Consider the following 26,723-nt stretch of genomic DNA (forward strand, 5'->3'; position numbering starts at 1 on the left):
CTTTTAAAAAATAGAAATTTATTTCATCAGTTTCTCCCTTGTCTGTAGTCCTTGGTGACTTCCTATGGCACCTCTCGTCCCTGTGTATAAACAACCCCGTGTGAAATCTGTTCCTTCTTTTAATCATTCAGTCATGATTACATTTAGAATCCATCTTTATAATGTTCTAGTTAACCTAATTTTTTTTTTTTTTACAAAACCTGTTTTTATAAAACCATTTTATTGGGAGCCTCATACAATTCATCACAAATCCATACAAACATTTTCCTTTTTCTACACAGAGGCCATAAAGATATATTATTTTCTAAAGCATTTTATATTTGGAATTTTTAAAATATATTTTGAATTTTACATGTATTCCTCCAGTTCATCTAGGACTTATTTTTCTTTGGTGTATGTAGGGTCTGGTGGCAGCGTTACTGAAAACAGCAACAAGAAGAAACAAACAAATCTTTACAAAGCTTATTCTGCCCATCTTTCCCACCTGATTAAGTGTCTTAAGCTTTCTGAAGCTGGCGCCTGTCCCATTGGAGTTAAGGGCACCAACCAGAAAAATGCTCAGGATTCATCACGTCTACATATTTTATAGATGGCCCCAAACATCAATACTGTGGGATTTCCTTTGTCTTTGCGTGCTCTCTCGCTTCTCACCCCGTATCTGAAAAGCCAGCTCTCTCTGCAGACACTTCCCAGGCTCAGACTCTCCAAGGTCGGTTCAGTCCAGTCCGGTCCCTGCTGGCTCCTGCAGCAGAAGCAGTGGCTGTGGCACCAGAGCCCTTTAACTCTTTCCTCGCCAAACTTTGTTGCAGCTTGTTAGTGGGTCTGTATTAGCCCTAATTTCCTCTTCCTTTCTGAAATAGCGGCTCTCCTGGTCTCTATTCCTTTTAAGTCAGCTAATTCTCAGGCTTTAGACAACGGGCCAGCTCTACCCTTTATGTGGCTATCCTAAACCCCTTTCACCTCATTTCCTTTGACTTCCTGTTCCCTACAAACCTCAATAAATCTATTGAAGGTCTTGCTCTGTCTCTTTGAAAGATTTAACAGTGTAAGGCAGGAGCCAAGCAACCCCCTCCCACCTCCTGCCCCAATATAGACAAGAACTATTAAAATGATCACCAATTCTCCCCTGCTCTATAGTGCTGCCTCTATCATGTACCAAGTGCCCATTTACACATGGGTCTGCTTCTAGCTTTTCTACTGTTTCTTTTATCTATTTTTTCCTATCTTATTATTGTAGCCTTACAATATATTTTGATAGAGCAAATCCTATCACATGCTCCCTTTTTAAAGTTTTATTAGTACTTTTTCTACATCTCATACAATTCAATCATAGCAAGGACTACAATTGTCATCATATTTAATTCTAGAACATTTTCTTCTGCCTTGTAGTCATTGCTATTCGTGTATTATTTTTTCTAATTGTGACAAAATGTACACAAGAGAACTTTCTCCAATCCCACAACTTCTACTTGTACAATTCAGTGTCACTGATGACACTCTCTGTGCTGTACAGCCACTAATGAGATCCTTTTCCCAACGACTCTACCACCACTGACATAGACAAACTCAGTGCCCCTACACAGCAGCTCTTCCCCCTTCGCCTGTGGTAGCCACTGGGCAAGGCTGTTCTCTTTTGTTCTTAATGTGGTATTCACATATCATATACCTCCATGTTAGATAACGTTTAAAATAAGATGTGTATCACAGTTTAGTGCTCCCCCTCCTCCCGAATTCATTGTCTGCTCCCCAAGTCCTCTCACCCTCCCTATCTCCTTCCTGCCACCCCCAACCCCCTATAAACTTTGCATCAGTTATTATCTTTATGATCTGCTCCTTCTGTGCTTCACAACTGGGAAAGCCAACAGAAACCAACAAAATAAAGTGGTAAGGATAAAACAATAATATAAAGATAAAAAAGTTACAAATAAGGAGTGAAAAAGAAAAGCCCACCAACAATATTTTAAAAGCCAGGGAAGACATGTTTTGTCATGGAACAAGGAAGAACTACTTGGACCTAGAACAATTTCAGGCTGGGTCATGAGGGAGGAGAACTGACCAAGTATCAAGTTTGATCCAGCATAATCAAGTTTACAATGATCTCTATCTGACAGCAGAGCTGTTCCAGCCCCTCGCCTGAGTACTCTGACTGGTCACTCTGCAGATCAGGTGTTCATGATTTGAACTCTGATATTTCCCCCTCATATATTTGGATTTTGTTATTATCATCTTCGGATCACGCAAGCTGGTATGCTTCTCACCAGGTTCTTTTACAAAAATTGCCTTTGGGGGTCATTTTAACCAATTTTTAAAAAAAGCTTTTTACTATGAATGATAGCAGTTTATAAAGCAGATCAGTATTCCATTCAATGATTCTTTCATTGACTGCAGTCCCCACAATTTCACATCACTTAGCCCACTTCCTCCCTGTGTTTCTGTTAGGTAGCTTAGCCTAGGGAATTGGGAAGTCCATTGACGCGTGCCCAGGAGAGCCCGCAAAGGACAAAGCTGGATTTTCCCTTGGGTGGGCTCGGATGGGCGGTACACCTGGAGCAGCCCACCTGGGCCAGGTGACTGCAATTCAGCCAATGGGATCAACCTGGGGTCGTTCACCACACCTCCCCCGGGAACCCTTGAAAAGGCAGGGACCGAGAGGGAGAGGGGGCTTGTCTTGTCTTGTCTTGCTTGGCTGGCTGTCTTCGTGGGAGGAGAGAGATCCTTGCGTGATCTGGGGCAGTCTCTGCCAGGCCGCATGGTCAAAGGAATCCTAATGGTGCTGCGTAAAACCTGAAACTTCTTTTAACTCTCATTAAATTCACTTGGATCACGAGCCCGGCTTCGGCGTGAAATCTTTCTCACGCGGAGCCAAGGATTGAAGTTGGAATCTAGCCCGGAGAGAGAAACCTAACATTTCCACTCCTTCCGAACTTTGCCCTTAGGTAAATGCTGTCTTTTGGCTCGTAAATGGTTGATTAGTCTCAGGATGTTCAAGTGCTCGTTAGTCTATTAGAGTCACAGTTTCTACATCTTTGGGTTCCTTCAGTCTCCGTTCTTCTACCAGGGAGAATCAAAGCAAACCCAATTTATTGTCATTAAGTCAAGGCTGACTCCTTAAAGAACTTGCCCCTATGGGTTTTGGAGACTAACTCTGTACAGGAGCAGAGAGCCTCATCTTGCTCCTGAAGCGCCTCTGGTGGCTGTGAGCTACCGGCCTGGCATTTAGTAGTCCAATGTATAATCCACGACACCACCAGGCTCCGACCAGGGAAGGCAGGAATTAGCTATTCTTGGTCATTTGCATTTCCCTTTTGTTTTTAACTGGTTGCAAACTATCCCTTTGTGCACGTGTACCCTATTTTCCCTAACCAATCCTTACAGATGCATAAATGATCTCACACTGGGCATCTTTATTCGCATAAGGGGGGTACACCCCCAGAAAACGGACTTGCGCTGGGCAGAGTTGAGCTCTCCTGGTATAAATGCTTCCCCCTTGGCAAGCATCAGCAACTTGCTCCGAGTTTGTGCACCCACTGGGAAGGCTCTCTCTGGTCAGCTTTTTTCATAAAAGCAGTTTCCCTCAAACCTTGCGATGGCTGATTGGGCTGAGCTGAAGCAGGTTAGGGCCCTGCTTCCCTGCACATCCCCAGAGGTCAGCAGCAGACAGCAGTGAGGCCAGATGCTCCAGGTTCAAAGAAAGCCGCAAGGAACCCACAAGCAGTTCTCGGAGTGGCCAGACACCATATGCAAACTGCCATACATTCCACTGCCCGTTTAAAAACCCGCGCCCCTAGCCACTGAGCACGACTTCCCTGACCTGTTGGCCTCGGTCATGGAGCCTTGTCAGGGAGATCCCTCTAATAAAGCTACTTCTGTTTCTGCTCTCCCTGGTCCTCGTTATGTCTGTCCGTCTCCCTGTGCCTTAGTTTCACCTTTATATTTGGTGCCCCAAACCAGGGAGAGGTAGGGACACGGGCTCTGTGCCGTCCCAGTCCTGCTTCAGCTGGGACTTAGCCCACCCCTCCTCTCCTCTCGAACCTCTGGAGCCTGTCTGAACGAGTGGCTTCTGGTCAAAATCTCTCTGCGTATGTTCGTTCTGTCTCGTTTGTCTTTCCGGACATTGAGGACCAGCAAACTCATATGGGAACAGAGGGTCCCCGTTTTGGGGTGCCACGAAATGGGTTTATGCTTCCACCCTAGTACTAAGGGGAGCTGGAAATAACTGCCTTCCCCCAAAGGGGTGCCACGCTAAGGATCGTTTCTCCGGTCTCTCTTCCCTCATGTAGCCCCCAGCCCTTTGTCTGTGTCTACTTTCTGGGGTTTCTACTGGTAACAGGACTCCTGGCTCTGGGCCTGGCAGTCACTGCGCCTTCAGACTGGACTAAGGTGCAAAAGTTATCTCTGAACCTTTTTCTACTTACTTGTGTGCTTTGGGTCTGCAGCTGCGCAGTGCCTTCTCTAACATTTTCTACTTCCCCCTTTCTCTCACCTTGAACAAAGACCTCTGACCAACCTCCATTATATCGGCCCCAAAGCCTGGCCTCCTCCCTCTCCTTGGTTTCCATGGTCTCTCCCACTGATCCAAGGTCCCTGCGCCAGGGAGCCTTCCTGGCTGGGAGTAGTCCAGGACTCTCCGCTGGGCCCCGATCTCTGATCTGGATGACCTCAGGGTTACCAGACTTTGTGTGTTAGGTGCGGATGTGGATCAGGGGATGCCCTTTTCCTCTGCCTGTACACCCTGCAGTTTGAGACACCATGGAAAGTCCTCTGTCTGAGCCCCCTAAGGACAGTTCTTTGGGGTGCCTACTGGCCAATCGTACTAAATTGGATTTGGCTCCTGATCTCTGTCCGAAGGGCCTGGTCTCTTTCTGTAACCAAGTTTTGCCTTAAAACCAAGTGGACAAAAAAAAGAAAATGACTAGGGCAAAGAATGTACGGATGTGCTTTATACAATTGATGTATGTATATGTATATGTATGGATTGTGATAAGAGTTGTATGAGCCCCTAATAAAATGCAAATAAATAAATAAATAAATAAATAAATAGATTTAAAAAAAAACCCAAGTGGACAATGAGTCACGCGGGCCAGAAAACGGCACTTTCAATTTTAACATTCTCCGCGACCTTGACAATTTTGTTGATGAGCTCACAAGTGGTCAGAAGTTCCATATGTCCAGGTCTTTTTCTTTCTTTGCTCCCGTCCCTCTCCATGTACTACCTGTCACCCTGCTCAAGTTCTCTTAGCCAAATACTCTCTTAATCAGCCCCGACAGTATACCCCTCGTCTTTCTCCAACACCCCTTGAGTCTTTGTCTCTGTCCCCAGTAAGGCCTCCTCCATATTCTGGGTGCCCCTCACCATCACTTCCCTCCGCTACGCCCTGTGAGCATGCAGCTGTGAAATTATGTCTCCTGCTTGGGGAAAAATGCCAAGGAAACTCTTGGACACAGCTTACAAGAACAGCACTATGGGGAAAATTCAAGTGTATACATGGTTTTCTTGTTTCAAAAAAGGTGAAATGCCGATTGATGACAAATCTCATTCTGGATGTCCATCCACTTCCCGAAAGGATGAAAATGTTGAGTCCGTTCCACCAGGTCAGACTGTTAATCATGCTTTCTATTTAGAGGCTCTGAAAAGATTGCCTAACAGTGTGCGACACAAAAGACCTCATTTGTGGCAGACGGCCACCATGACAACGTACCTGTGCATGCAGCCATCTCAGTGTGCTAGTTTTGGCAAAAAAAAAAAAAAAAATAGCATGCCTGTCTTGCTCCATGCACCTTACTCACCTGACCTCACTCCATGGGACTTGTTTTTGTTTCTGCGAATGAAGAGGGACATGAAAGGACAGCGATTTGATGATGTAGAAGAGGTGAAGTGAAAAAAAACGAGGGAGGTGCTGTCAGCCATCCAAACAGAGGAGTTTGAAAAATGTTTCCAAGAATGGAATTGCAGGTTTGACAAATGTATTAAATGTAATGGAGAGTACTTTGAAGGTGATAAGGTTGTTTTATAAAAAAAAAATTAATACATAGCTTTGAAAATTTTTTCCTTTTTTGGGGGAGAGGGGGTGCCCCCTCGTATAGCTGATATCATGTGTGAGACCTTATCCAATGTCCTTTCCTCGGAAAGAGGATTTTCCTGCTTGCTGCGCAGACTTCAGCATAACTCCTTTGACCACGTTTTTGTGGTGACGAGATGCCCCCCCCCCCCACCCCAAGCACCTGAGGCAGGTAGGACTTAGGCTCTCTGCTGCAAACTGCAGGAGAAAGCGACGTGGCAACGTACTTCTACAGAGTTCAACAGCGGTGACTCTATGGGGCGGTTTGACTCTATCCTGCAGGGTCACTATGGGTCGGAATCAACTTGACAGCCATGGACTTTTAGGTATTTCTTCCTGCTGCATTGAGTCGGCACTGACGCAGTTGCAGTGAGTTTGTTTGTTTTTGTCTCCCTTGCTAGACCATCATTTTCCTGCTCTAGTGCAGGAGCCTTGTCTTACTGAACTCACCTTTGTACTTGGTGCAATATTAGTCTCAGCAAATTGCTGATAAATGAATTAACATGCGTGTACGCTTGAATTCCAACCAGGAAACATGTCTAGCTGGAATTTCCAGTTCTGTTAGTTAACTGTATCCTTAAAATATTCGTGTGTGTATAATTTTTAGGCTTTAGCGTTTATGAGGCTTACAATTTTTCCTCTTCAAAACCATGTTTGCAATTTAGGCATTGCTGCTAATAAATAGAAAATATGTGAAATGCAGAGAAAGGCAAAAAAGGGGGAAATGGCAATAGAAAGGGTGGACTGGTTGAATTATACTGACCTGTAATTGGCTTGAGTGGTTTAATCTTCATTAGGTAAACTGGAAGACTCATTTTAGCATCTCCTTTAATAACATTTGCATCCTGCAACATGGAAGAGTTTCCAAGAACCATTCATGTAGGCCGTGGCCTCATTCCTCGTTTCCCCAACAAGTTACAAAAGGCAAATGACTGCCTTGGGATCGCATTATTAGTGACCGGGTACAATGAACTGCACTGCATGTTGTCATCCCCCAACCCCCAAATATGTGTTGTAAATCCAAACCCCTATACCTTTGGTTGAAATCCCATTTGAAAAGAAGGTTTTCTTTGTAGGCTACTGATGCATGTCAGTGTAGAGTGTATCTTAAGCCAGTTTTGAGAGAGAAAATGAGCAGATTAGGCATATAAGCAAGAAAGCATGGGGTGGGGGGGGGGGCGGATAGATACCAGGCCACATGAAAGAACAGAAACTGAAGTCATAAAGGCCTTTCCCTCCCTAGTTCTGGAGAAAGCCTTTCTCTGGAACTAATGGCCTACATTTCTCCTAACGGTGGGAAAACACAGTTCTGTCTAGTAAAGCCACCCACTTGTGATATTTCCTTTATAGCAGCCCTAAGAAACTGAAACTTCTAGAATGCTCTACCGAGTTAGTACTTAAAACCAAAGGCGAGAGCCCCCACAGAGCCTTGAAGTAGCCCTACCCCCAGCCACTTTCACTTTCTGACCCCACCAAGTTGCCAAGGGAAGGGCAGTAGCCCCGGGAGCCTCCTGAGCCATGTGGGAGGGCGAGGATGAGCAGAAGCAGGCAAGACCAGCAGCTGAAGGAGAAAAGAACCAAAGAAGAAGGGCAGACTTAAGGGAGCGCCAACACTAAGATATGCAAACAGAGAGCTATCTTCTTTGTCCTCCCCAATTCCACTGGAAGGATCAGCAGAAGACCCCTCCTGACTGTCTTTCGTGACAAAGCTTTTGACAAACAACTTTGAAGGTGTTACTATGTGTCATTTGTCTCTCGTTACTGAAAGAACCAAACCACTCCTAAACGTGCACGAAGTGCTGATCCTGTATTCTTTGAATCTGCTCATATGTGGCTTTCATGGCGTGTCATTTTCACACCTCCCTTCCCTTTACTGCACATATCCAATAAAACTGTCTTTCCCACTATCGTGATTTTGTGATGACTTTTCCTGAGGACACGACATCATCAGGCTCTCATTTCAGCTGGCTGGACACAGGGGTGGTAAACTAGCATATAATTTTCTTTTTTCAGACAGAAGGGCCCAGGAAACCTACAAGCACTTTAAACACAGAGACACAAATACCCGGATGCTCACAGAAGCTGACCTAGCAGGCAGCGGGGCACAACACAGAGGCTACACCGAAGGACTTAACATAGAGGCCGAGCTGAATGAACTGAACCCTACCTCAAGGCTGCTTGCACCTTTGGACTGAGGGCCGGGGTTCTTGGACGGGAGAGGAAGCAGAATGTGGCCTCCCCAGGATTGTGTAAGTGGTGGCCATTGGATCTTGGGGAGAACCCCTGGCTGGGTGGGTGTCCAGTGGAAAGGGACCCAGGACCACCATACCTGCGGTACCTCAATGCCCACCCTGCAGTGACAGGTTGGAATCCCTAGAGCAGTGGATCTGTACTTGGAAGAATTGACTCAGGAAGGTCCCCACTGACATCGGCCCCATACTTAGGGTCAACAGAGCCCAGTAGAAGGAGAGATGGAACTGTGCAGGACAACCACTCATGGGTGCGGCTCAAGGTAGAATGGTACTCGCATCGTCTCCTACAGTGTCGGGAGAGCTGGGTCATTGGGAAAACTGATGATGATGATGATGATGATGATGCAATCGACTTATACTCCAGGGAGGTGATTGGCAAGGCTAGACTTCTTTGTTTATGTGGGTTTTTTGCTCTCCTGCTTATAGCTTGCTTTTTTGTGTTTTTCTTTCTCTTTTTCTTTTTGCGGGTGTGTGTGTTCTGTTTGTTTGGTTGTTGGTTGGCTGATAGCTTCTATTCATGCAGTTGATATTATAGGGTTGTGAATTTGTCATATTGCAACTGTCAAAGTAATCCGGAGATGTGCAAACCCAAGCATACGCAGATGGAGTCCTACCTAACTCTAGCCCCAATTCAAGAACAGTTAGTTCTTACACCGTGTCCCTGCTCAATACTCAACTTCATGAAAGGATCACTGAAGATAAGGGTGCTACAGCAAAGTCTGGTGAAGAAAGTAGATGGTGCCCAGCTATCAACTGGAATAGTGTCTGGGGCCTTAAAGGTGTGTATTCAAACAAACAGCCATCTAAGCGAGGAGTCAACTAAGTCTACACGTAGGAAGCACACCAGCTTGTGTGATCCAAAACTGACCATTTAAAAACCCTCAGATGGTGAAGGGAACAGTATCAGAGCTAAAATTATGAAGACCCACTTTGTAGAAGGCAACGGAAGACAGTGGAAGCCCAAACCCATCTGCAGAGTCTCTAGTCAGACTGAGCCGCTGGCAGGTCCGCTCTAGCCCCAAGCAAGTCTCACAGCCTTCCTATCAGGCACAGACCAATGCCATCTTGATTATGCTGAGCCAAACTCAACCCTTGGCCAGGTGACCTCCCTATAGACCTGACCTGAATTGGTTCTGGGCGCAAGTATCTCTTACTTGTTCCACGACAGAAATGTCTTCCCTGCTCCTTTTGAATAATGGTAGTGGTCTTTTCTTTCTTACTCATCATTTGGATTTTTGTGCTTATATTTTATTATTATTTAATCCTTACCACCTTATTTTGATTTTGGCTTTTACTGTTTCTGTGGGGTTTCCCAGTTTGTGATGCACAAGGAGTGGATGCGCAGTGATAACTGATACAACGGACGATAGGGGATGCGGGCGGGGGGGAGTGCGTGATAGAGAGGGAAAAGGGGGTTTCAGGAATGAAAAAGGAAGGCTGGCGTGGGGAGGGAGCACTACAACTGACTGTGATCGCACAACTCATTATCCCTATAATTAACCCTATAACATCAACGGCATCAATAGAAGCCATTTCCTCCATGGCGGGGGAAATGTTCTAAAATTGATATGGTCATGATTGTACAATGCTCATTGATATGGTTGAACTACTGAATTGAATAGTATGTAAATTATGTGCCAATAAAACTGTTTTACAAAGACACAAATATCTTAAAGGCAAAAGTTTGAAAAATGATAAACCTTGTTTAAAATACTGAAATTTGCAGTAGCTATATTACAATAAGAAACAGTAAATTCCCCCAATAAAATGATTTTTTTAAAAAAAGAAGAAGAATTACTCGAGGGGGAGAGTGTGGAGTGGAAACCCAAAGCCCATGTGTAGGCCCCTGGACATCCCCTTATAGAAGGGTCTCAGGGAGGAGATGAGCCAGTCAGGGTGCGATGTAGCAATGGTGAAAAATACAACTTTCCTCTAGTTCCTAAATGCTTCCTCCCTGCAACTCACTATCATGATCCCAATTCTACCTTGCAAGTCTGGCTAGGCCAGAGGATGTACACTGGTACAGATAGGAACTGGAAACACAGGTAATCCAGGGGGAGATGATCCCTTCAGGACCAGTGATGTGAGTGGCGAGAATGGGAGGGCAGAAGGAGAGTGGGTTGGAAAGGGGGAACCAATTAAAAGGATGTGCATGTGACCTCCTCCCTGGAGGGCGGACAACAGAAAAGTGGGTGAAGGGAGATGTCGGACAGGGCAAGATATGACAAAATAATAATTTATCAATTATCAAGGGTTCATGAAGGAGGGGGGAGCAGGGAGGGAGGGAGGGGGAAAAGGAGGAGCTGATGCCAGGGGCTTAAGTGGAGAAGAAACGTTTTGAGAATGATGAAGGCAATGAATGTGCAGATGTGCTTTACACAATTGATGTATGTATGGATTGTGATAAGAGTTGTATGAGCCCCTAATAAAAAGTTTTTTTATTTATTTAGAAATTATCAAGGGTTCAAGAGGGAGGGTGGAGGAGGGAGGGGAAAAATCAGGAGCTGATACCAAAGGCTCAAGTAGAAAGCAAATGTTTTGAGAATGATGCTGGCAACAAATATGCAAATGTGCTTGACACAATGGATGTATGTATGGATTGTGATAACAGTTGTATGAGCCCCAATAAAATGATTTTTTAATTGAAAGAAAAAAAAGAAACAGTAAATTTCAGAGTAAATATTACCAATAATAAAGAGGGTTGTTAGAAGATGATTAAAGGGTCAATTTATTAGATTATATAATGTGTCCAAATGCTAATAGCACAGTTTCTAAACGCATGACGTAAAAACCCACAGAAGTGAAAGGATCAATAGAAATCTACAATTTTAGAGATTTAAATACTCCTCTGTGAACAAATGGTAAAATAAGTAGGAAAAAACAGTTAATATATAGCAGATGCGGAGGAAAATCAGGATATAGAGGACTTGAATTAGTTGACCAGTAACTTAATGAATAGAAATTATTTTAAAATACACATAGAACATGTACTATAAATAATTCATTGGTAAAGAGAGAGATTAAAAAAGTACTTTCTGAATGAAAATGAAAATGCAGCATATTACCATTTATGGACTGCAGCTAAAGCAATACTGAAAAAACAGAAAACATATCCATTACAACAAGTCAATTCCTACTTTTAATCCTACTGATGGCGAACCTGTGTGCTAGAGAGTGAAGTTGCTCCTGAGGACTTTCTTGACTAATCTTTACAAAAGCACTCCATCGACCCTTTGTTCTGCAGAGCCCTGAGGTTGATTCACCGACCTTTGGGTGAATAGCCAAAAACAAACTACTTCTATCACCCAAACTCTTTACAGCAGTGCTTAGATATAGATTTAAAGCACTAAATTCTTATATTAGAAAAAAAATCCCAAACCAGTGACAATGTAAGCAGAATAAAGGAAACCATAAAAATAAAATTGGAAATCAATGGTACATACAAGAGAAAAGTAGAAAGAACAAAATAAAATGAAAGCTAATCAAGAAAAGTTGAGAAGATCAATAAAAGTCACATATGTATACTACCTATCCTGTTAAGGCATTTGTCTGGTCCTGTAGCAAGATCTTATAAACAGTGGCAGAAAACTGCCAGAGAAAAGTGTTAAAGAATTGTTAGAAGAAAACATTAAATTGTGAAGAGACGCGCATTCAAGAAGCCATATGAATCTCAAAAAGAAAACCACCATGCCATATCATAGTCACACTTTGCAAGACCAAATAATCCTGACAGTAGTTTGGAAAAAAATGAGAAGTTACCTACAAAAGAGAACCAATAAGACAAGCTCTGATTTTTCAGGAGAAGCCAGAAAGCAAGAAGACAAATGAGATGCCATATCTAAAACCCTGAGAGAAAAAAACTGCCAATCAAGAATCATACACTCAGTAAAACTGTTCCCTAAATATGATAGCAAAATTAGGGCATTTCAATATAAACAGGAATAAAAAGAACTTGCAAACACCAGATTAAATTTACAAGAAATTCTAAAGAGAGTTCTTCAGATAGAAAACCAGCAAGAGTACACAACAACGTGATGTTAACATAAATGACAATAGTATGCATTACTCCATCTAAAAATAGAAGCATCCAAAGTAGAACAAACCAACAAGGCTGAAAAAAAGAAACCAGAGGTATTAATTTGTAACCAGGACAATGACAAGCAAAAAGAACTTCCAGATAGAGATGAATTTCCAAGTGGAGAAGTCAAGTAAATTTCAAGATTTAGAATAGACTGTTTTAAACTTGGACTCCGGATAGGGCAAGATATGACAAAATAACGATGTATAAATTACCAAGGGCTCATGAGGGAGGGGGGAGGGGGAAAGAGGGGGGAAAAAAAAGAGGACCTGATGCAAAGGGCTTAAGTGGAGAGCAAATGCTTTGAGAATGATTGGGGCAGGGAATGTGCAGATGTGCTTTATACAATTGATGTATGTATATGTATGGATGGTGATAAGAGTTGTATGAGCCCCTAATAAATGTAAAAAAAGAAAAGAAGAGAAAAAAAAAGAAAATGATTAGGGCAAAGAATGTACAGATGTGCTTTATACAACTGATGTATGTATATGTATGGACTGTGATAAGAGTTGTATGAGCCCCTAATAAAATGTTTTAAAAAAACTTGGTAATAAATAAATTATAGGGTAACCTCAAAGAAAAGAAATAAACTTCATCAATTTAAAAAAGGAAAGTCATGAAGTTTTGGTAAACACTAAAACAATAACAATAAGGAAAAGGACAAGAGCCCCACAAACAAAATTAACTCGGCACAGAAAATTACATGGAACAAAGAAACCAGCGAAACCCATACACACACACACAGAGACAGAGAGAGCACAAAATGACAACACTGAAAAACAATGACTCTGAATGTCAGCACCATATGGACGAACCTGGAGAACATTACGCCGAGTGGATAACTCAGTCACGAAAAAGCCAGTATTGTATGATACCACGATTGTAAGAAGTTTAGGAAAGGTTTTCACACTACGGAAAGACATTCTTTGTTCGTTACAAATGGTGAGAGGGAAAGGAAGAAATTATCGACTAGAAGATAGGTAAGCATTAACTTGGGTGAAGGGGAAGACACTACACAGTAAGAGGAAGGCTGGGGGAAACCAGCATGAAAGAGGTGGGGGAACACTGAGAGGGGTGCTACATATACAGTCCCACCACGAGAGTGACTGACACAGACACATGGACAGACACTCAGGTAGCACCAGTGTGGGAAGGCACAGGAAAATATGCCCACAAATATAGAGAGGGCTGTTACAGGAAATTTCTACCTGGGTAATGACGTTTGCCACAAATAGATGCATACGCATCGAAGGGCATACCGAAACGTAGGCATATCCAAGTACCTTAGCAGAATGAGTCACCGTGCCTGGGAGCTCAGGACCATGGACTCCGGGGACAAGGTCAACTGACATAGCACAGCCCACAGAGACAATGTTGTACACTGCTTTGGTAGGTAGTGGCCGGGGTCTTAAATTTGTATGAGCAGCAACTTAAGGTGCAACAAGTTATCAATCCCTATCCAGAGAAAATAAAATAAAAATGAAGGAAAAAAAAAGAAGAAAAGCAAAGATTCACAGAAATGATTAGTCCCACAGAACACAGGAGCGCATGAATGTCAGTCTTCACGATGACGAGCCCAAACTAGACGGACCTCTGAAAGCACCGCCAGCTGCTCTGAAAGCGATCACACCAGGAGGCCAGGATAGGGTGGAAGGAATACGCAACAGAACTTAGAGACAGGTGAGGCCCCGAGACTCTGGTCCTTAGTCACCCTGCGGGTCTGGAAACGAACTCGCCTCCGTAGCACAGTTTTCAGTCAGATATAAACGGGTCTATCAGGGGACCGATAACAGCTGAGGCTCTGAACACCGTAGAAAAAGCACTCATTTGGGCTGCATTTACCCCAGGAGAGAGTTCAGAGGGGTTAGGAAAGGAGGTAAAGAAACAGGAAACACAGGGAGGAAGCGGGATTACGGACGGTGTATTGTGCGGGCTGTAACCAATGAGATGAAACAACATGTGTAGGAAGAGTTAGTGGAAACATCCAATTTATAATAAAAAGTGGTTTTTAAAAAAAGTTTCTTACCATTTCTAAATGATCTGTGGTTGTGGCATCAGTATTGTTCTGAGGAAATAAATGAAAAATTAAAAATAGATTTTCTAAACCACGGGGTAAGGGAGACAGTAGTGTAAGATATAAAAGTAATAATCATTTATAATTTATCAAGGAGTCATGAGGGTGGGGGGAGAAGAGGTTCAAATAGAAAGTAGATAGAATATGATGGCACCATATGTACAAATATGGTTGATAAAATTATGTGTGGATAAAGAGCCTCCAACAAAATAATCTTTAAAAAATATTTTCTAAATGTCTGTTCCCTCACACTGTAATCTTAGATTCTCTTTCTAGCCCCTCAATTAATCTTGTGATAATGTGACATAATTCAGGAGACATTGAGGAACAATGTCTATTGACCCTCTGGCCCATCCATAACCCTGTTAACAAGAAATCGTTCAGATGATGGGTGAATGGGGATAGCGAGGCCAGTTAGGAGCTCTTTATAACCATCTAAGTTGACGTGAACTCAAATGAACAACTGTCATCAACGATGTTGACAATTATATTTCAGGAAGATGAGCCTTAGAAGGCGCCCTGGTGGTGTAGGAGCTACAATTTGGACTGCTAACCACCAGGTCAGCATTTCAAAACCAGCAGGGATACGGTGAGAGAAAGATGGGGCTTTCTACTCCTGTCTGCCGGTCGTCTCAGAAACTCACAGGGGCAGGTCCGCCCTTTTCCACAGGGTTGCCATGAGTCGGCAGTGACTCAATGGCAGTGCATTTGGTTGGGTTTCTAATGAGACCTGGTGACGCAACCAGATAAGCATGGGACTGCTAATTACAAAGCCAGAAGTTCAAAACCACAAGCCAGAGAAAGATGAAGCGATCCTTTTCCCTTGAAGATTCACAGCCTCAGCACTTCTATATTAGGTGGCAATGGGTTAGAAGTGACATGATAGCAGTGGGTTAAGTGTATTTTATACTAAAATAACTACCACTATAGTGGTTATAAGTTGGGGGGCTATTCGAGACACACACACACACACACACGCACGCACGCACGCACGCACGCGCAACCTACCCAAACCAGTGCCATCTAGTCCCTTCCAACTCAAAGCGACCCTGGACAGGGTTTCCGAGACTGGAGATTGTTACGGGTGCAGAGCCTCGTCTTTCTCGTGAGGGACAGCTGGTGGATTTCAACCAACTTTGCGGTAGCCCAACACCTAGCGCACAGCACCACCAGGGCTCTTTGGAATGGGAGGCGTGAAGGAATGGTTTCCGTGAAGGACAGGGGCAAATCGATCTCTGAGGCAGCTGACAGCACAACAGACCCTCCTCCCAGAAAAATGCTGCGGGTGGTCTCTGTGGGGGGGAGGGGGACTGCCACGCAAGGGGATACAGAGGTTCCCACTAACAACTGCACTTTCACGGTTTCCTGTCTTGTTGGAACCACAGTGAATTGATGGGGGAGACCGTGCTCCTGTCGCCCTTCCTGCTTCCAGCCGTGTCCCTCTTGACGTTCCAGTAAGACAGTCGGCTAGAGATTCCGCGGAGGGTTGGGAAGAAAGAGACCCTCTGAGCAGTAAGATAGCTCCTACCAGTTGCGCTGCTCTCCCTCTTTTCTTCAGAGCGTTGGTGGGGTGCTCCAGTTCCCTGAGCCACGCCTCCTTGGGCAATTTATACACATCCAGCCAAATATCTCCGGCTCCTGCGTTGGGAAACCAGGGACCCATTGAGTAACCAATTGCAAGCAGGCGGCCTGGCCTGTCTTCTCAGAACTGCTGGCAGCCACCTCTGTACCAGGCACCCTCCAAACAGCAACCCTGACAAGCTGGCAACGCAGGTCTGCAATCGGTATTGCACACCACGGCACGCCCCCTCGGGGCACTGCTGTCTCGGGGAAACTCTGCTTCGCGCCCCCACGTGCTGCTGCAATACCGCTTTGAACCAATTGCGGGCTGTGCCCCATGCCTAGGGTTTCTGTGTTCCAAGTGGTGACTTTCATCGATGTTTTGGTCTCAGACTTATGTGCGCCTGGGGAGGAAGGTGGCAAGCGCAGAATCGGTAACTGGGAGGGCGAGTGGCTAAGAAAAACTCCGCATTGGGAAAGGGGCCCCCAAGAGCATTCCCCTGACACGTATTGGTGCAGTTGTGGGAATGCTTCCTGCTGCAGGGACGTCCTTAGCTTCTAACTCGAATACCACCTGCCAAGCTGGGAGAAAGTTGCTCTCCCGTGGTGTGCGTTTCTGGCTAAAGGCGACCATCTGGAAGAGACGGCAAGTCTGAGGGCCGTAGAGTGGCTTGCCTTGTAGGAGGAAGGCTGCAAAGTCGGCTCCGTGAGAGACCTCCGCCTTCAGACAGGTGGTCTGCTTGCTGGTGTCGTCCTGGAGAAGAGAGAGACATCGATAGAATCAGCTCGGCCCAGGGACAGAGACGAACCTGTTTGGGGGGGCTTTGTGGCTTCCTGGAGTGCGCAGGGCAGGCAAAGATGCCTGCGCGTCATGGCTTCCCACGCCCCACGTTGGGGGAGGAACTGGGTGTAGAGAAGGGCACCTTGCATTATAAACACTTGTGGGGATTCAGGCTTCCCAACCTTACAGACGTACACTGCCACTCAGTCACTGAATGGGAATGAGTTCTACCTGACACAGAACATTCTAACAGTTGCCGAAAGGATGGCTCCCTCTAGACGCCCACGGAGATGGAATGTGCCCCTCCATGAAATCTGTTCAAATTTGGGGCGACGGGGGAAAGACTCAAGATGTATGGTTAAAATGCACCTTTCGGCACTCAGAGGAAGACAAAAAGGCGGCTAGGTTAGTGATAAGCAGCCTTGGTGGTACAGCAGGTTAAGCTCTGAGGGAGAAACCCCAGGGAGCAGCCCTGCGCTACTCTGCCCTAGAAAATGGCTCTGAAGTGAGAGCTGCTTTCATGGGAGTAGGGAGACGAATTATAGGGCGCATTTGTGGCTCAATACTATTAACTAAAAAGCTGGCAGTTCAAACCCACCCAGCACTCCTGGAGAAGGCTCTCTGAAGACCTGCCAAGAAAACACTATGAAGTAGTTCTGTTCTCTCCAACAGTCACTCTGAGTTGGAATCCACTCAATGGCACACAACATCTTAAACTAACAAACTCCTCAGTCTTTTAAGGGGACAGCTTGCTTGAAAATGCTTTATACCATTATCAACTTTTTGCTATGGACATTTCTAAGCATATGCAGAGAAGATATATTCAAGTTGCGCAATTTTCTACAGCATATAACAAATATTATTTTATTATCTTCCACACTTATTAAATATTTTTGTATTTTTTAAATTAATAAATCTTTTTATTGGGGCTCATACAACTCTTATCACAATCCATACATACATCAATTGAACAAAGCACCCTTATACATTCTCAAAATTCGCCTTCCACTTGGGTTCCTAGAATCAGCTCGGTTTCCTTTTTTTCCCCCTCCCACTCCCTCCCCGCTCCCCCTTCCCCCTTAATAGTTTATAAATAATTATTTTATCTTATCTTACACTGCCCGGCGTCTCCCCTCACCCACCTTCCCATATTTTTTGTATTTACTTTTATTTTTTAAAATCATTTTATTGGGGACTCATACAACTCTTATCACAATCCATCCATCCATTGTGTCCAGCACATTTGTACATATGTTGCCATCATCATTCTCAAAACATTTTTTCTACTTGAGCCCTTGGTTTCAGCTCATTTTTGCCCTCCCTCTCTGCTTCCTCCTCCCCCCATCAACCCTTGATAATTTATAAATTATTATTTTGTCATATCTTACCCTGTCTGACATCTCCCTTCACCCATTTCTCCACTGTCCGTCCCCCAGGGAGGAGGTTATATGTAGAACCTTCTAATCTGTTCCTCTTCTCCCTCACTTTCCCTCCACCCTCCCAGTGTTTATCACCACTCTCACCACTGGTCCTGAAAGTTCATTTGTCCTGGATTCCCTGTGTTTCCAGTTCCTATCTGTACCAGTGCACATCCTCCGGTCTAGCCGGATTTGTAAGGTAGAATTGGGATCATGATAGTGGGTGGGGGCGGGAGACGGGATGAAGCGTTCAAGAACTAGAGGAAAATTGTATGTTTCATCATTGCCACACTGCACCCTGACTGGCTCATCTCCTCCCCATGGCCTTTCTGTGAGGGGATGTCCAATTGCCCACAGATGGGCCCTGGGTCCCCACTCCCCCTCATTCACAATGTTATATTTTTTTGGACTTTGATGCCTGATCCCTTCGACGCCTCATGATCTAAGCCTAAGAAAATTAACAATAGTTCTTTAATACCATCTAATATATTTAAGGTGCTTTCAAATTTCCCCAATTGTAGCATAAATCATATATACATAGTTTTTTTTCTTCAAATGAGGATCCAGATTAGGTCCATACATTTTATTTAGGTAATAAAGTTCTTACTAAACCCAATTCTGATTCAGAAACTCTACAGGACAGTATAGAACTGCCCCCACAGTGTTTCTAAAGTTGTCAATCTTTGCAGAAGAAAGCCACTGTATTTGTCTCTTGTTGGATGGCCGCACTTCGCTACAGCACCCAGATCTGCAGTGATCTCTTTGTGAGGCCTAATGCCAAGTAGGGTCATGTCATAAGAGCTAATTGTTCTTAGACTGGGACTATGTGTGCGGGTTTTTGTTTGTTTCAAAAAGTTGTTCAATTCTGTTGGCTATGATTTTGTTGAGAAAGTTTGTCTGTGTTCATGAGGCGTGGAAACCCAGTGGTGTAGTGGGTTGAGTCAGGCTGCTAACAGTAAGGTCAGCAGTTCAAAACCACTAGCCGATCTGTGGGAGAAAGATGGGGCTTTCTGCTCTCATAAACAGTTACCGTCTTACCCACAGGGGCAGTTCCACTCTGTCCTATGTGGGCAGAACCAACGGAAGGCAGCAATGGATGCTCATGAGAAATATTGGCCTATAATTTTCTTAGTTACTGATGTCTCTGCTTGTCTTTTGGATTAGAGTTTATTCACTTCTTAAAGTGAATTTGGGAGTATTTAATCTTTTTCTATATTTTGGGATAGTTTAAGTAGAGTTGATATCAGCTCTTCTGTGAATATTTGGTAGAACTCACTAGTAATGTCATCTGGGTCAGGATATTTTTTAAATGGGGATAATGTTTTAAAATGGTTGATGGCAATATTTGTACACATCTGCTTGATATAATGGATTTACGAACTGCTATAATATATGTAAGAGCCCCCAATAAAATGATTAATAAAAAATTTAAGCTGGTATAAAAATGGATTGAAAAGATAATGACATTTTTCTACAAATTTTTCCCCTTTTAAAATCATTTTATTGGGGGCTCGTACAACTCTTATTACAATCTATACATACATACATACATTGTGTCAAGCACATTTGTACATTGGTTGCCATCATCATTCTCAAAACATTTTCTTTCTACTTGAGCCCTTGGTATCAGCTCATTTTTCCCCTCCCTCACGAACCCTTGATAATTTATAAATTACTATTTATAAATTAGTATTATTGTGTCATGTCTTACACTGTCTGATGTCTCTCCTCACAACTTTTCTGTTGTCTGTCCCCCAGGGAGGGGGTTATATGTAGATCTTTGTGATCAGTTCCCCCCTTCTGCTCCACCTTCCCCCTCCCCTCCTGTCTACAAATTTTTAAAGCTTTCTTGTAAACAAAGAAATGTAGCGGGTGTGAAACTGACTGCCATTGATGTGATTCTGACTCACAGCAACCTTACTGGACATAGAACTACCCTCACAGGGTTTCCGGACCCTAAACCTTTACAGAAGTAGACTGACTCCTCTCCTCTCCTCCCTTTCAGTCAGTAGTCACGTGCTCAGCACACTGTACCATCAGCGTTCCTTAGGGAAGGTGTGGAAAACACCACCTCAATCTGGTGGTGGCGGCTAAAAGATGGGGTTGCTCCATTGGGGGAAGCATCTCAGAGGAGGACGTGTCTAAGTTGCTCTTGGCGGATGGGACGGGATTAACAGGCACACAGGATAGGAGGTAGAAGGCAAGGGTCGGCCAGCATTCCAAGCAGAGGGACAGCACAGGCAAGGGCACAGGATATGAAACAACCTACAAGGCTTGGGGATTTTGTATTTATTAGACACGGGTCTGGACTGGAGTCCCTCCGTCATTTTCTTCCCGTGACAGCAGGGCAAATAAATCCAGAGCACTTGGCATGTTCCTTCGGATGGTGAGGCTTCTTTAATTGCTTATTTCTGAGGATGCTTTCTGACCCCAGAAGTCTCTCTTCCTTCCCACACTAGGACAGCTCTCATCACCTCTATTTTAAAACTACACTTAACATGCCACAGTAGCTAGCCCAGTTTGATGTGAGAAAGGACAGGAACTCACCACTTCATTGATGGCCTTGATCAGGAAAAGGACTTCCTTATAAAAATAAAATAGTCGAATGATCCCTGAAAGAGAAACGCCAGTGAAAATGGAAGACAAAGAAATGAGGCAAAGGTTACGTTACTTTGTGAAGCTCATGCACTCATGTTGAGGCAAACTAACCAAAGCAACTCCATTTTGTTGGCTGTTAGATGACGTGCCGCTTCCCCCTCCCATCTCAGAAAGCCCTGCTAGTAATTGATTTCAGAAAATACTCATGTGTACCCAGAATCAAGCCATTGTAATTAATCCTGTTATTCTTTAATATTGGTCCCATTTGATGTTGTAACCAAGATATTATCATTAACCTTCCTATTCTTATTTTGTTAACCAGTGTCGGGGTATAAGGCCAGCCCCCCCTCACAACTAATCGCAAGTTCAATAGGTGCAATTGTACGGTTGAAATATAGAAATAATACAATAAAGTCATTGAGAGCACGAGAGATAGAAGAGAGATGGAAATAATGGAGTCAGACACATTTCATGGTAGCATGCTCACCTCCTGCATGGCCATAATCTTACTAGCCAGGTCAGCGCACAGCATGGACCGAGGTGAGGTGGGGAGGAGACAGCCGGCTGGCCAGAGAGAGTCAGCCCAGGCCGGAGACCCTGTTTATTGCTAACCAAAGGTTATATCTACTTAGGGGGGTGTGATTATAGGTAACTACACAGGAAGGGGCAGTACAATATAGGCATACAAGCAATAGGAGGGAGATATACAATGGCCATAGGTTTAACAGGAAGGGGATGAGCTAGGGCTGTACACATGATAGGCAGGGGAGGGACTAGAGGCAAACATGTGACAAGATGGGCGGGCCCTAGATTCATGATGGCGGCCTAGCCTTGGTCACCCTTGGGTGGGCTTCACCTCTCTGGGCTCTCAGGGAAACAATTTATTACTATCCTTATCAGAAGGGAGTGGGTCCTACTTGTTGTGGGATAAACAGTGGTGACTGCTTCTCTAGATGGCTAATAACCCTTAGGAAGAATAACCCATGACCTACTTCTTTTTTTTCTTTTTTTTAGTGTGTGTGCTGCCTAAGCCAGCACAACCCCTGACCTACTTCTGTTGACCTCCAAGTGTATAGGCATCTGCCAAGTGTAGCTAGCAGCTAAGTTTGGCATGTATTTGGGGGAGACAACTTGGGAGAAATCTTTCTGTTTCCCACAAACCAGGATGTTATAATCAATCTTGCTATTGCAGTTTAACAAATGTACCCTGAACCACTCACTTACTCTAAAGAATATTAATATCAATTTTGCTTCTGTCACCCCCATTTGTTACAGAGGAAAGTCCCTGATAAATGAGTCAAATTATCTTTGTGATCTTTGCCTCTATAAGCTGGTTAGTAATTTCTTTTGCTGCTACTGATTAGGGAAATGCTTTTCGTTTCCTGGTAGCCCAGCTAGCTGAATAAAAAACACTTCTGAATTTCCAAGACATTTTAGTGGCTGCCATTTATTTGAACCCACAACAATATCTCCTTCCCCGCCCTTGCACTGCCCAAGGTCATCTCTCCCTCTCTGCTTGCTTCTGTGCCTCACTTCAGATGCTCAGGTTCCTTTCTCTCCTGAGGCCTCTTCACCCACCCGAGGCCTACCCTCCTCTCCTTGAAGACTCCTGTAAACCCCCCAGCCACCCCACTCTGCCTCTGGGTGTCCATCTACCTGCGCTGGCATATCATCCTGAACGGCTTTGCATTGTAACCCAGTTGTTTCATAGATTCCTTGAGCTCATCTTTCTACTCTCTATGCGCAGGCTTTGCCTTTATCGTCATCATGTCGACATGAAGCCAACTAAACACAGCACCATGTGATGAGTGAGATGGCTTCTTTGGGTCACACGCCTCCTGAATATCAACATCTCCACTCAGATATCCTCCAAGTGCCTCCAATCTGCGCATAGTCAAAGTCAAGCTCTTCAGCTCCTGGAGCCCTGGAACCTTGTTTTTGAAGGGTGGCTAACATGGAAAGCAGCACCGTTATTGCCCCACCAAACACACATTTGGCCACTCACCAAGTTTGTTCATCATATTTGTCTTCTCAGCTTTTAAAACACTCCTAATTTTGAACTCATTTGGGGCGTCCAGATCTACCCAGTAGATGGGTGGAAGAGACATCTGGCACTCCTCGGTGAAGATGACAGTCAACTACGCGTAGGCAGTTCTGCTGTCATCTGGGCTCATTATGAGTTGGAGGAGACTCGTGGCCTGAAACAGCCACTCTTGTAGACTTACAGAAACGATATTTTTTAAAAACTCAGCTCAACAAGCTCCTTTGTTCCTCACTACACTTCCCCAAGTGTTAGTATTTTACACAATGATAGTATAATTTTCCTTCTCATTTTAACTGCCCCTGCTTTGGTGTGGACGCTTGGAAATTTCTCATTGATGAATACAATAGTTCCTTCTTCCTAGCCTCTCTGACTCTCACTTTGACTTTCTAAACTCTTGCAGGGTGCCATGTCCCTCTCTAGCTTCCTGTTCTTCAGTGTGCCACTGCTGGTGTGCAGACTCTCTGCTTTGAGAAATACATGCTGTGATAGAGGATCCCCATGACCACAGGCACTTTCTGCTCCTCGGGTTGAAACAGTGCCAGCTCCCCAACCCCCCGCTTCCTGGTCAATGCTGGTACTTGCCTTTTGATCGGCAACAAGTGGAAGTTCCCGGCGTTCAAAGACAGTAGTCCGGGTCACCCAGAACCACAGAGGCTTCTATTTTCAAACGTAACAACAGGGCAGAGGGCCCTGCACCCAGTATATGAGGAGGAAGCTGTCTGTCTGCAGTCCCTCGGTTTGGTTAGCTTGACCTGCCCAGTGTTGGGAGCCCTTCTCTGTGCCTGCGCCACATTCTGCTTCATCAGGAGGCAGGCCCACCCACCCTCTGCACCACCCCTTGCTGCTGCTGTGCTCTTTTAGTATCTGGAGACGAGCAATAGCACCAGCTCACCGATGTAGGCCAGTCTAAGGTCTTCTGTACCACAGGATGGGGGCAGGGCTCCTTCTCAGGCTGACTGAGAAAAGCAAGCCCGGGCTTATGTGGAGGCAGGATTGATGAGTGGGGCTGCAGTGCCTAGTACTGATCTTGCCTGTGTCACTTACTTCTGCAGGGCTTCAAGTAAGTTATTGACCCTCTTTGCCTCAGTTGCATTTTCTGAAGATTAGGAGTAATAACTTGTCCTTACCTCCTAGGGTAGAAGTGAGGACGGAGTGGGCTAACTCGGGAAACAACGGAGTAGTGCCCTACTTGCTCCACAAGTGTAATTTTATGAACAGGGAGCACTCTCCAAGCCTGGCCCCACCACACCTGGAAACCCAAACCGAAAAAACCAAACCCCCAGCCATTGGGTGGAATCCAACTCATAGCCACCTGACACAGGGTTTCCCAGACTGTTAATCTTTTTTGGGAGCCAAATAACCTCATCTTTCTCCCCAGAGCAGCTGGTGGGCTTGAACCGCTGGCCTTGCTGTTCGTAGTTCAATGCTTACCTGGCAATGCCATCAGATGTCCTTCCTCGCATCTAGACAGGAGATTAAATTGAACAACAATCTCAACCCTTATATTCTTTTCTTCTCTATCGTGCCGCCAAACAATGTTAACCGACTGCCACGGAATGAATGCCAACTCACAGAGCACTAGGGGACGGCGCAAAACCCTGCATGGAAGTAGGCTGCCACACCTTTCTCCCACCGCGCCAACTGATGAGTTTGAACTGCTGGCCTGTTGGCTGGCAGCTGCGCATGTTAGCCACTGTGCCACCAGGGCTCTTGTACACGCCCACAGGCACCTGCAAATGAGGCTACCAGGAAAGTGAGGAGCAAGTACCCGTTTCATCCAATGGAGCAATAAGTATTTCATTCCCCATGTCTGTGACCACGACGGACGTGACATCAACCTTCAGCTTCTCCCAAGCACATATTTGCGTAGCTTTGCACACATTATAGACTGAGAATCCTTTAGCTCCTCCAATAAACAGATAATCTTTGCAAATTGCCATGCAATGTGGCGTTGTGCTGAGCTGGGAAGACAAAAACAAACAAACACGGATGATTTTCAGTTGCCATGGTTTTTAAGCAACCGTGGTATAACTTTCGAGGCGGGATGAGAACCTTCCCTAGACCCAATACCATCCATAAACATCGTGCATAGTTCGCTCTCTTGCCGAAGCAGCAAGAAAGCCATTACACCACTTCTGGAGGAACACAAAGCAGCTGAGAGTAAATGCACCCTCACAACACCAAGTGTGATCACAGGCCCTGTGCTACGTGGACAAAAGGTCCATTCCCTGTACTTGATGCTTCTAGAACACTGTGGGTGGTAGCTGAGGCACTGGCAGGTTCTCCACCACCAAACAAGAGATTGAATGAAGACATTCAACAAAAATTCTCAATAGCAACCTCTGAGTAAAAAAGAGCTACATAATCTTCAGTGAACTACAATACCCCTTCCCTCCCTCCCCAGGCAATTACCAAATTCATTTAAATCAATACTAGCATGTCTATACATCCTCTTTCAAAATGACACCCATCTGATTGGTAAGAAAGGCTTTTCTTGATCAGGTGTTTTCACTTATGAAGCCTCAGCTGAGAAACGGAGATTTCCGATCTCCGCCTGCAGCTTGTTACCTTGATCTCCACAAATGGAGGGTAGATGGTAGGCTGGATCCCCGTGAACTCGGATTCCCTTGATGCCTCCCTTTTCTCGATCATTTCCCACGACCGGTTAAACAGAAGGTTCACCAGCTTGTTGATCATTCGGTAAGGCTGAGGCAGAGAGTCTAGTTCCCGATCCACATCCCAGAAGCCATAATCAGCTTCATCATCCTTAGGCCAGTCATCCTCTGATGGAGAGGGCACCTCCAGCCGGCCTCTTTTTGTATAAATGTTTCGCTTCTTCTTCTGGGTCTGACTTCCCTTAAGAGACGACATCGTGAAAAGCAGTACTGGCGATTTCTGCGAGACTCTGAAAAGCTGATGAAGAAAATAAGCAACACACTGAGAAGAAAGGGAAGCCACTGGAAGTCAGCACTTTCCCCGCACGACAGCACAGGGGAAGCATTTCTTCTAGAGATGGGCACATCGTTCTAGGAGGACGGGGTCTTCCTATTAGTGATGAGGGCAGCCTGTGGGCGTTGATGTTTCCGACGCCAGCCCGAGGTGACATGGCTCTAATGGAAGGACAGGAATTCTGTGTCCCTGTTGTCCCCTTCACCTCCTATCAGGAGAGTAGCTGTCAGTCCGTCCCAAATAGAGCTCACCCTCCAACCCACTTGGGTTTTCCATCTCTGCAAAGGTTATGCCCAAGGTAGCTGGGCAGTTGGCCAGGCCTCTCGAGCGCTCCAACCCCACTCTGATGTCAATTCAGGCACTTCTGAGCCTTGCTGATTACTTTGCTTTCTTCTCCACCGTTACTGCCACCCAGGAGCTCTGGAGGAACAGTCCCTGTGGGATCCAGCCCCACATCCAGATGAGTCCTAATGGGCAGTTGTGTAATTTCGGGGTAATTTAAGGAGATGTAAGACAAGGCGTGCGAGGGTTCACTTCTTCCAATGGAGACCGGAACCAGAACGAGGGAGTAATGTGTTTATCTCGGGCATGCAAGCCACAGTGAGCACATATGTAACAGGAAGGGATTGTGTTAGAGGCACACAGGGAACACGAGGGAGACAAGCAATAGGAACGTAAGGCACTAGAGGTATACATGTGACGGGAAGGTCCACATATAACAAGACAGGCAGAATCTAGAGTTAAGAAGGCCGCCTAACCTTGCTTGTCTGTGCTGGCTTGGCCTTCGATGTGATGTCTCGGAGCTCTTCTCCAGGAGAATAATCTATGACCCTCATCAGAAGGGAGTAGGCCTGCCCTAGGGTGGGGAGACAGTAGGGTCTGATTGCTTTTGATGACAAACAACCTTCAG

The 26,723-nt window shown here is 45.0% G+C and overlaps 1 protein-coding gene across 3 annotated transcripts in view; it reads right to left on the reverse strand.

Annotated features, from left to right (window-relative positions):
• WDR93 (WD repeat domain 93) overlaps nucleotides 1–26,723 on the reverse strand; it is a 95,680-nt gene that overhangs the window by 23,231 nt on the left and 45,726 nt on the right. For 2 of the 3 annotated variants that reach the window (XM_075557834.1, XM_075557833.1), the window contains exons 2-9: nucleotides 26,572–26,669; nucleotides 25,433–25,777; nucleotides 24,633–24,825; nucleotides 20,770–20,834; nucleotides 16,699–16,777; nucleotides 15,992–16,101; nucleotides 14,416–14,454; nucleotides 6,823–6,904 (exon numbers count right to left, since the gene is read on the reverse strand). In XM_075557834.1, coding sequence (XP_075413949.1) covers nucleotides 6,823–6,904; nucleotides 14,416–14,454; nucleotides 15,992–16,101; nucleotides 16,699–16,777; nucleotides 20,770–20,834; nucleotides 24,633–24,825; nucleotides 25,433–25,777; nucleotides 26,572–26,669 — 1,011 coding nt within the window. The remainder of the gene's footprint in view (nucleotides 1–6,822; nucleotides 6,905–14,415; nucleotides 14,455–15,991; nucleotides 16,102–16,698; nucleotides 16,778–20,769; nucleotides 20,835–24,632; nucleotides 24,826–25,432; nucleotides 25,778–26,571; nucleotides 26,670–26,723) is intronic. The other variant, XM_075557835.1, reaches the window with a different exon arrangement.

Source organism: Tenrec ecaudatus, chromosome 9 (assembly GCF_050624435.1).
Source record: "Tenrec ecaudatus isolate mTenEca1 chromosome 9, mTenEca1.hap1, whole genome shotgun sequence".
Lineage (NCBI taxonomy): Eukaryota > Metazoa > Chordata > Mammalia > Afrosoricida > Tenrecidae > Tenrec > Tenrec ecaudatus.